A 12,060-nucleotide genomic window follows, 5' to 3' on the forward strand; every position below is an offset into this window, starting at 1 on the left:
TGCTAGTAAGATAAACGTCATCAAAACAAACATATTACCTAGATTACTATACCTATTTCAAGCCCTGCCAATAGAGATACCTAAACATCAGTTTACAATCTGGAACAAACTTATTTCCAGGTTTATTTGGGATGGAAAGAAGCCTAGAATAAGATACACAACACTCCAGTTGTCCAAGCAAAAAGGAGGAATGGCCCTGCCGAATCTCAAAGATTATTTTTACGCAGCTCAGTTCCGTCCACTTTTTCTTTGGTGTAACAACAATTATTTTGCCAGATGGAAAGAAATTGAGACATATACGGAGGGTTATCAGATTCAGTCAATTCTTGGAGAAAAAGAAATCCCTTCGGTAGTCAAAAGTCAATTGGATTCAATAACCTCTGGAGCAGTGGAGTTTTGGTTTGAGTTTGCTAGACAATTTAAATTAAGCAAAGACCAAAAAGTTCTTCGATGGATAGCCTTTGACACTCAATTTAAACCAGGTGAAAGCGACGCCACATTTAAGCAATGGGCAACAAAAGGCATTAGTGCAATATGTACAGTATTGGAAAACAAGGACTTATTTAGGTTTATACAATTCAGAGATTATTTTTACAGAGAAATAAAAATGGAAACGTCACACGAAATTAGTCCAGTTGTAAAGATTATGATGAATGCTTACAAATCAGATAGTAAATGTGCAAAAATAATCTCTAGTTTTTACGTAAGTATTATGGAAAGTAAGACCAACTCAACATTATACCTTAAATCAAGGTGGGAAAAAGAATTGAATGTAGAAATTCTACCAGAGGTATGGTTAGATATGTGCGAAATTCAACATTCCTCCACAAGCTCACAACAACTGAGGGTATTCAATTGGAAGAATTTGGTACGATTCTTTATAACACCTAAAATCAGCAGTAAAGCTTCTTCTACACCCCAGCAATGTTGGAGAGAATGTGGCTGCTTAGAAGCACACCATACACACATTTTTTGGGGATGCGAAAAACTGAAGCCATTTTGGAATGATGTGCACTTAACCTTAACAAAGGTGCTTGGGTATGAGATTCCATTTACATGCATTGTCCTGTACTTGGGTCATATTTCACTGGTTACACTTCAGGAGGATCGATACCTGGTAAAAATACTCCTTACAGCAGCCAGGAAAACCATAACCAGAAGCTGGTATAAGCCTGATTCACCTAAACAACAACAATGGCTTGATGTAATTCAGGAAATAAGGACATTGGAACATATGACTGGTGTGTTACGTTTGAAGGTGGACTTGTATGCCAAAAGATGGCAAAAATGGATAATTTACATTGACAAATCATTAGGGACTGGCTCTCAGACTGTACTCGCTTAAGTTTCAGACATATAAGTCAACTGTGCCTATTCTTATGTACCCAATTGCCTTCTTTTTTGTATAAACCATGTTTTTTTTTTTTTTTTTTTTTTTTTTTTTTTTTTTTTTTTTTTTTTTTTACTTATTTATTTTTCTACAGTATTCTCAACACAGGCTCTGTTTCTATCTTATTTTATTTATTTATCTATTATTGTTTTGTTGTTGTTGTTTTTTTTTTTGTTCTAGTTATTTGCTTGTTATTGAAATGGCTTGTCATATCTGACTCAAATTAGCCTTTTCTACTATTTGTAAAATTGCATTTGATTGTAATCAATTATGACCTACTAAAAAATCAATAAAAATTAAAGTTATAAAAAAGAAAATTACCTTGCTCTGTTAAATATAATATGGCAAATATTTAAAAAAGCAACAAAAATTCGAAGGGGGGGCTAATAATTCTGACTTCAACTGTATATATATATATATATATATATATATATATATATATATATATATATATATATATATATATATATATATATATATATACACACATCATTTCTTTAAAGGGATACTTCACCCAGAAGTTAAATTGACTTACCTACAAGTGGTTCCAAAACCCCCTTTATGAGTATCTTTGCTCTGTTGAACACAAAAGAAGATATTTTGAAGAATGCTAGAAACCTTTTATCATTGACTTTCATAGTAGGAAGGTTTGTGTCAAATGAAATGTGAGTAAATGATGACAGACCTGTCGGTTTTAGGTGTACTATCCCTTTAAGAAGTAAACCCACTTGCTTTAATAACATTCATAAATGTATATGTGTGACTGAAGTGTCTGATGCATTTTGAGACTATTGTACTTTTGGACACAAGTACTGTATATTGGGTATTATGTTATTTATAATGTGGTAGCTTGGAGGCAAATACATTTTCTTTTCTTTTGGCTCTTTAATGCATCAGTATTGTCAGTCACACTGCAGGACTTGAATTATATAACGGTTTTGTCTCAGGCACAGCATCCATTAAAGGACATTTTCCTGGAGTGCTTTTTTTTCTCTTCTGAGAGCAGATGGTCCAAATGGGTTTGGAGCTGAGTTAAGGGTGTAATGGGCCTCCAGCTCAGAGTGATTCAAGCCAAGTAAACATCTTCAGGGGCGCCAGTGTACCCTCAGCTGCATAACACATGGCTATCTCTGTTTGCCCCCACAGGGAGACAGCATTACTCTCCTTAAACAAGTCAATGAAAATTGGGTGGAAGGTAAACTCGGAGACAAAGTTGGGATTTTTCCTTTGCAACTCACAGAGGTAAGACAACAGGTTTTAATTTTGGTCACAATTATATGAAGTTTAATTAGTTAATGTATTAACCAGCCTGATCTCACGAGAAAACGTAACTATTTTACTTTTTGCTAGTTTAGTGACTAATTAGTACAAATTTGTACAAGTTCAGTCATACGAAAATGTATAATTTTTAAAATTAGGCATGGCACCCAACCCCACCCCTAAACCCAATCCTCATTGTGGGATAAGCAAATCGTACTAAATTGTACGAATGAAATTGTACGAATTTATACGATCATGTTGGTATTTATTAACATGAACTAACTGAGCAATGTTTGTACTGAATTTATTTATCATATTTGAACATTTACAAATGCATTGTTACTATCCATATTCATGCTTGGTAGCATTGAGTTAACATGAACTAATATGGAACAACTCTGTGTTTTTTTAACTAACAAACAACAACTAACACTAGCACTAAAATATTGTAATAAATGTGTTCTTCATGCCAGTATTTAATTTTTATATAAAAAATATGTCAATTATTTAACCTCAAAAAGTAGTACTAAAAAAAAAAGGATTTTGCTTTTCCCCCTGTTTTTAAATGTGAAAATACAAAAGAAAATTGCTTAATAATAATCACAATTAAACAGTACAACAGTATTCATTCAGTATTTGCATTTATCTGTTTTGTACTTTTAAATCTGATTTACAATTTAAGCAGGGGCTTTCAAACTTTTTATTACATTACATTACATTACATTACATTATATTATATTATAATATATTATATTATATTATATTATATTATGTTACGTTACGTTACGTTATATTATATTATATTATATTATATTATATTATATTATATTATATTATATTATATTATATTATATTATATTATATTATATTATATCGATTTATTTAATGGTTTGTTGGCTGGAGCTTTAAAAGCCACTGTAAGCAAATTAAAGTTGGTGCAAAATTTAACTGTTAGAATTCTATGTGCCCAGTACAATGGGGCACATTACATTTTTCATGAAAAAATTGCCCCGGCTTCCTTTTAGTATTGATTTAAAAAGTCTTTTGCCTACTCATGCAGTAAGGCCTTGAATGTGATGGCTTCTCAATATTGCTCTACTGTATGCTATTCATAAGCTGATCTTTTTAACTGTTTGGTCAACTCTGCTAAAATCTACGACCTTCTCTTCATTGGCTCCTAAAATGTGCAATTCTCTGCCATTTGAAAAAAGGAATGTGGAATCCCTGTGTTTGTTTTAAATCATCCCTTTAAAACAAACCTTTAGGGTAGCTTTTATTATGTTGGCTTTCTATGTTTTTTTTTATTTTTTTTTTTACTATTCTTGTTGCTTGATTTGTTTGTATACATTTAGATTTAAATTTTCATGCAAAGTTAGAGATGCTACTTTTAAAGTGGTATATAAAATAACGTTTTTATTAAATCCTTATTAGGATTATATTTTGTGTGAAGTGAAGCACCGCACTTTAATTTTGAAATCTGATTACTCACACATTATTTTTATATTACTGCATTAACATTCTTTATTTGAATGCTTACAGTACATTGAAAGCCAGTATACAGATAATTTCTTATCATTGCCTATGCATTTTACCACACTCCACTCAATAGACAAATCACACAAAACATCTCAGAAATTTAACTTCATCTCACTCTAATAAAAAATAGTGTTACCTGTACTGTATATACAATAGGGCATAGGTCTCAAACTCAATTCCTGGAGGGCTGCAGCTAATCAAACACAGTTGATCTAACTAATCAAGGTGTTCAAGACTACTAGAGACTATTAAGCAGGTGTGAGTTGGAGCTGGTTGGAGCTAAACTACAGTATGTAGAGCTGCAGCCCTCTAGGAATAGAGTTTGGGACATCTGCCATAGAAACAACAGTAACACAAGTAAACAATGAAGAGTGCTGTTAAATGCAGCATTCATTAGAAGCTAATTTACTTTACATTTAACTGTTTAGTTGTTTAAATGTTATTTTTCACAAGAGGGATATTTTAATGCTTTTTTATTTTAAAATATTTTTTACAAAAGGAAGTTTGAGATCAGACAGCATTTGGCAGACCTCCTGCAGTGCCCCCACAGAACCCCTGTTGAAGACCACTAATTAAAAAAATAATAATTAATGAGAATATCAGGACCTCTGAGGATAGGATGTTTTATTTAATTGCCTTGAAAATAATGTCACCGCCTCAAAACATAGTGGTCTTAAATAGACTCGAGCAAAAATACACGGTCAAAAGTTTGGGGTCAGCAGGATTTTTAAATGTTTTAAAATAAGCTGATCCTCCTCACCAAGACGTTTTGAGCACACAAATCTTTCTCAGACAGTGTACATGGCAATAAGTTGCTCCTATTTGTGCACATCCAGATCACATGATTTCCCATATTATCTCACAAAAAGAAAAATAGTAAAAAATACACAATTATAAATTCTACAGCTTAGATATACAGAAACAAACCCCATATTACATCACAAAATAAAGAAAACAGAACAGAATATAGCAATGAAATACAACAAAATATACAACAAAATATAGCCAAAAGACCTTTACCCAAACACCTAATTAAACATTAAAGAATTATTAAAGAAAAGACGAATATCACTCCTCATTTATACCTCTTGGAGACAATGTATCTAGAGGGAAAGTCCTATAAAGGTCCTAAAAAGGCTTTACGTTGTAACAGCGATTTATTAAAATCTCCCTATCAAAAATACAGTACAATTAGTTAAATTGTAAAATGTCATTGCACTATAAAATAACTATAAATAAGTAGTTTACTAATTAATTTAATTTATTTATTCCAGTGATTTTAAAGATGAATTTTCAGCTTCATTACACCAGTCTTCTGAGTCGCATGATCCTTCAGAAATCACTCTAATGTTATTTAGAATAATAATAATAATAATAATAATAATAATAATAATAATAAAAAAATAATAATAATAATTATTATTATTATTATTATTAGTAGTAGTAGTAGTAGTAGTAGTATTAATAGTAATAAAAGCAACAATGACTGGAGTAATAACTTCATTTGAAAATACATACAGTAAGTAATAAATATTTAATAAATAAGTATTTAGTAATTTAACAATTATTTTTACATGTAATAAATTCCGGCTTGATTCATTCATTCATTTATTTTTTTTTTTCGGCTTAGTCCCATTATTAATCTGGGGTCACCATAGTGAAATGAACCGCCAATTTATCCAGCATGTGTTTTACACAGCAGATGCCTTTTCAGCTGCAACCCATCACTGGGAAACATCCATACACACTCATTCACACACATACACTACAGACAATTTAGCACACCCAATTCACCTATACCGCATGTTTTTGAACTGTGTGAGAAAGTATGGGGAGACCATACAAACTTTACACAGAAATGCCAATTGACCCAGCCGAGGCTTCAGCCAGCGACATTCTTGCTGTGAGGCCATTGTGCTACCCACTGCGCTGACATGCCGCCTTGATGAACAGAACAATGTTCTTTTAAAATAACCTGGGTTGTTGACATTTTGCTCTTCCAAAGCAATTATGCAATAATAATTTAAAGCGATATCACTCGTAAATCACACTTATGCTTCATGATGTAAAATCTTCATCACCATTCGTCAGTCTTCTGTTTAGTGTCATGATTAAATTCAGAACAATAGGCCCTCGTCTCTTTGACTTCTGCCTTTGGTAGCTACTCAGGGAGCGTGATAACAGGCTTTCAGACGAGGTTAGTGAGCTTCCTATCTCTGACGCCGCAATCCTGTGACTGGCATGTGCATTCGCTGCTCCACTGAACTCCATGTGCTGCTGGATAATTAAGCTCCTGATAGGAATGCTTTCCATTATCCACGCGCTGGATTATATCTGAGGTTAGTCTGATTAAACAGCCAGCCTCCCTCGCAGCGCCACTCGGGCATCTCAGCGGTGACCAGTCAGGCGTGAAGGCACAGTAATGCTTTCTTTTACTTTGGTGGCAGAGCAGCACATCATGGGAAAAGGGAGGGGGAACGTCACTCCTGCCCACATGTGCTGCACCAGTCCATCTCAACGCCGCGCTCCTTACATCCACACTCTCAGGAACTTTAAGACGACTAATAGCTTGAGAATAGCACGCTTCTTACTGGCAAACTCTGAGGCGCAGCAGGTAATGTGGCTGACGCAGATGAAAGCCAGCATGCCTTCATTGTGCTTCTCTTTTAACCCATTTTGTGTTTTCCTGCTGTAGCCAAATCCGGCGGCATACGAGCTTCTGGAAAAGCATAAAAGGAGGGACTCAGTGGAAGCGCAGCCAAGGAGCAGCGTTAGGGTCAACGCAGATGCTTGCATCCACAGGCGGCTCACTGGTCCATCTCAGAAGTCATCCAGGCCTTCAAATGTCAATCTCTTGAACAGCCTAAACTGTCCTCCCCTCAGCCTGAGCCAGCAGCCTCCTCACATCAGCTCCAGCGCACAGCCATCCTACAGCAAGACGCCACAACTCGCCACATTTAACAGACCGCGTCTGAGGAGCTCTCGCAGAAACTTGCCTAAGGTGAGCAGAGCATTTGTGTTTTCATGATCACTTTTGTTTGGAGGAATGACGATTGGCTGTTCATTTGGTTACAGACATGTGATTAGTTAGCCATGCATGTCAGTGCGTTGTGCTTTAGCTATATTGGAAGCATATTAAGGATGGTAAATCATGAGCGTGACATGCACTTTGGATGCCTTACGTATGAACAAGAGAGCCGATTGCTTAGAGATTCTAGTTTTTAATGTTTATTTTGTCTGTGATTTGTGATAATCATAATGTGCTCATACAAATGCGTCCATTTGAATCTCAAATAGTAATGGCAGTGATGTAAATTAGACATTTGTTAGTCACACAATGACGTGGAATCACTTATCTTATATCTAATAAGTGTAATTTTCATCCACAAAATGGTTAAATATATTTCTCTCTCTTCTGCAAACATTAGATGTTTTTTTCCTGTATGAGAGGAAGCAAGCTAAAAATGCTTCATTCTCTGTTGCTGCTTTACAAGCTCATGACTCATATAGAGTTACATAAGACTTTCCTCTTATCTGCTTGAAAGGCTCATTCCTCTGCACTGAGCAGCGACTCTCTCTCTCTTTCTCTCTCCTCCTCCTGCCATCAGCTGTTGTCATTAATAGAAGGCGAGGAGAGCATCACTTCATGGGGAAACGAGTCACTCTGACTCCTATTTTGACCTGCCCTGGGGTCAGTTAACACTGGATTTTTTTTGGTGTAATACGTGTTTGTTTTTTTCTTTAGGTTGTGCAACAATGCGTGAAGTCATAGGAAACATGCCCACTGTTTCTGACTCAGCAGTGTCCTTCCAACGCGAAAGAAAACATTTAAAGCAATAGTCCCCCCTCCTTAAAAAATAAATAATGCCATTATTTACTTATCATCAGTGCAAACCCATCTTGAGCTTCACATGAAACGCAAAACAAGATATATTGTAGAATTTCTTGGCTGCTCTATTTCGAAGTGTCTTTAAATGCATAGTACACACTGTAATCACAAATAAGTTGGGAAAACTGAAATAAATGTAGGGTAATCAGTTACGTCAATTTATTTAAGGTATGAAATTTTCAGTTTTAAGTAAATAGAAACATAAAGTTTTGAGTTTGTTGTACTCATGCAAGGTACTTTCTTCAAACTTAAAATACCCAAGTTACCTGCTCATACATTTTAATAGCAATTAACTTAATTTTTGTTATTTCTCCCAAACTTAAATACTGAGTCCAACAACTCATACATTTTGATAGATATGAAATTTTAATAAAAAAATTGACACAAATGAAATTAGCCAAAATTTTTAAATTTTACATCTGCCGATTTCAACTTTTTTTGGTCACAAACAGTCTGTTAGATTTTAAAGTAACATATTACACTAATTCTTTTTAACAGTAACTTTGAAGTTTGTTAGCAACAAGTGGGCCTAAACGAGTTTTCTGTTATGCAACACATTCAAACAATTCTGACCAACTCTACAATACATTTACCTGTTACTGTGTGGTTATATAGAATAAAAAAATTTATTTAGGATTTCTTGGATTTTAAATATTGTACTTACTGTAGTGTGAAGCAAGGCCGATCCACCATCCTGGGAAAAGTAAATGAGGCATGATATCATACTTGAATCTGGATGAATTTAGACGCAAAATCACTTGACTAAAATATTCTGAGTTAATGAAACTTTAAAAAAGACACTTTGTCTAAATTAAAACGGCAAAATTGTTCAGCATACTTGAAAGGTTTTATTTTTACAAACTCAAAAAATAAGAAAAAGTTCTTAATACTCGTCAAGCTTAATAGGATAAACTAATTGTAATTATTTAAGTAATAGAACTCAGTTGGATTAATTAGTTACAGCATTAGGGTTTACAGTGCACCCAAAAATGACAATTTTGTCGTCATTTACTCATCCTCCACTTGTTCAACTGGGTGTCTCTCTTCTGTTGAACACAAAGTAAAAAAAAACTTCAATACTAAATTGCTTTCTTAGATGTCAATGCCCTCATTCTTTGAAAGCATTCTTCAGAATATGTTATGTTTGTTCAACAGAAGAGAGAAATATTTAAAAGTTTAGAACCACTGTGTGGGAGTAAATGTTGAGGAAATTTTCCTTTTTAGATAAAGTATCCTATTAAAATAAGGCATTTCACTTTATGGCCATCTTTGAAACTATTTCAGTCCTTCAAGTGGATCTCACCTCTCTTTGAATGTAAAAAAAAAAAATTATATTATTCAAATTGTTCACCAAGCTTTGGATTAAATTGGAAATTAAAAGCATTTTAAATGTAATCTGACAACATAAAGTTTCCTCATTATGTTTAGAGAGAAAAAAAAAAGCTTGTATTTCAGTTAGGCATGAGACGATAACTGTTTTCAAGATATACCACAGTTTTGGAAAAGTCAAGGTTTTAAACCCCCCCAAATTTTTTTGCTATACTGTTCTTAAAGTATGTGTAAAATTGTTTTATTTATGTTTTTTAACAACAGTTTCTCCAGCAGAAAAGATATCTCCAAACATGCTTTTTAAATTGTCATTAAAAACTGTTTTTGAAACAAATGAGGCAGCAGAAGTCGATAAGTCATCAGAATTATTTAGCCTGACTTGTTTACTGTTCCAAAATATGTTAAAAGTTTCTCAAAGTTAAATAGATTGTGTTAAAAAAAACCCAGATATTTAAAAAGAGTATATTTTACAGCAGTAATCACAATACGTCAAACCGTGATATTTTTATCCAAGGATATCATACCATCAGAATCTTTTACCGACCCATGCCTAATTTCAGTGCAGTTTTAAATGGAACACTTTTTTTCTGTTATAGCAGATGCTTTTTAGTAGTTATTAAGTTACCAGTCAGCCATCGGTTCATTTCTGTAGTAGGTGGCACTATTTCACAATTTATGTCATTTGAGTAAACTATCTTTGTTTTTTTCATACAGATGAAATAAATTAAAACATGTGCTGTACCATCAATGGTTTAGCCAGGACTGTAATGCAAGATCTATTGTCGGCAATTGAATGAAGTGTGAAACACAGGCCACACATCAGTCATTATTAAAATCAATTCAAGCGAATAAACACTGAGAATTTGTGACCTCCTTGAACCAGCTGCAAAATCAGCTAAATTTAAAATTCAAATCACATGGATTTAACCTTACGAAACTTCGCATAAAAGTGAATCCAGTTTCACAGATGATTAGAGGCTATTTAATATGCTGAGAGATTTGAAATGTATCTGTTTTATAAAATCTGTTCTTAATGTAACAGTTTTTGATGGGGTACTCTTAAATATGGCAAGCTACAGTATCTATGGTCTTACTTTAAATTAATCCCAGTACCGCAGGGTTAAGGTTCAGGTAACGGCTGTCCAATGTCCCACTTTGAAGTTAAAGTTGTAAATAATAAAACCAAGCTATTCAATATTATGTGTGAAGTTAGGTCTTCTGTTTTTGGTCATTTAACGGAGCAATTTTCTCATCAAGTACACTCTTTAAAATTACATATTTTTAAATTGCCATTGATAGTTCTGTCAATAATCTATAGACATCTATAGAAACTTTTCATTGGACAGAATTGTCCTAATGGTGGACCAATCTTCTGTAGATCATTAAAATTTGGAACTAACATTTATTTCATTGGCATCACTGTGACTATTCCTTTTTATTTAGCTCAATTTTATTTTATTTTATATTTAAAAAGGCAGCATACATTCTAGTAATCAGTCACCAGTGAGAATTTAAATTTGACACAATCTTACATAATAATAACTGCTGACCTTGCCTTTAAATCCACCTTAACAAAAACTGTTCTTAACCAACAGTGATTTCCACCTTAAAAATGCATGTATGAACAGTATGTATGTATGAACAGTATGTATGTATGTATGTATGTATGTATGTATGTATGTATGTATGTATGTATGTATGTATGTATGTATGTATGTATGTATGTATGTATGTATGTATGTACTGTATGTATGTATGTATGTATTGGCCACTTTATTAGGTACACCTGTCCAACTGCTCCTTAACGTAAATTTTTGATTAGCCAATTAAATGACAGCAACTCAATGCATTTAGGCATGTAGACATGGTCAAGGCAATCTGCTGTAGTTCAAACTGAACATCAGAACAAGGAAGAAAGGTGATTTAGGTGACTTTGAAGATGGCATGGTTGAATTCAGAAACTGCTGATCTACTGGGATTTTCAGGCACAACCATATCTAGGATTTACAGAGAATGACTTCAAAAAAGAAAAAAATATCCAGTGAGTAGCAGTTCTGTGGGCGCAAATGCCTTGCTGATGTCAGAGGAGAATGGCCAGACTGGTTCGAGCTGATAGAAAGGTAACAGTAACTCAAATAACCACTCGTTACAACCAAGGTATGCAAAAGAGCATATCTGAAGACACAACATGTCCAACCTTGAGGCGGATGGGCTACAGCAACAGAAGAACACACCAGGTCCCACTCCTGTTAGCTAAGAATGGAAAACTGAGGCTACAATTCGCAGAGGCTTACAAAAATTGAGTATCGATTTCTGCTGCGACATTTGGATGCTAGGGTCAGAATTTGGTGTCAATAACATGAAGCATGAATCCATCCTGTCTCCAGTTCAGGCTGGTGGTGGTGGTGTAATGGTGTGGGGATATTTTCTTGACACACTTTGGGCCCATTAGTACCAATTGAGCATCGCATCTACGTCACAGCCTGAGAATTGTCTCTGACCTGCTGGCTACTTCCTGCAGGATAACTCACCATCTCATAAAACTCGAATAATCTCAGACCAGATTCTTAAGCATAACAATGAGTTTAAAGTACTTAAATGGCCTTCACAGTCACTAGATCTCAATCCAGTGGAGCACTTTTGAGATGTGTGGAAC

At 34.2% G+C, this 12,060-nt stretch overlaps 1 protein-coding gene across 7 annotated transcripts in view; it reads left to right on the forward strand.

The window, feature by feature from the left end:
* Window positions 1-12,060, forward strand: part of sh3rf2 (SH3 domain containing ring finger 2) — a 98,087-nt gene that overhangs the window by 68,697 nt on the left and 17,330 nt on the right. For 6 of the 7 annotated variants that reach the window (XM_087281434.1, XM_087281432.1, XM_087281436.1 and 3 more), the window contains 2 exons: window positions 2,537-2,632; window positions 6,882-7,187. In XM_087281434.1, the coding sequence (XP_087137560.1) occupies window positions 2,537-2,632; window positions 6,882-7,187 (402 nt within the window). Of the gene's footprint in view, window positions 1-2,536; window positions 2,633-5,815; window positions 6,801-6,881; window positions 7,188-12,060 lie in introns of those variants that run through there. The other variant, XM_087281437.1, reaches the window with a different exon arrangement.

This window comes from Danio rerio, chromosome 14 (genome assembly GCF_052040795.2).
Source record: "Danio rerio strain M-AB ecotype USA chromosome 14, GRCz13ab, whole genome shotgun sequence".
Taxonomy (NCBI): Eukaryota; Metazoa; Chordata; class Actinopteri; order Cypriniformes; family Danionidae; genus Danio; species Danio rerio.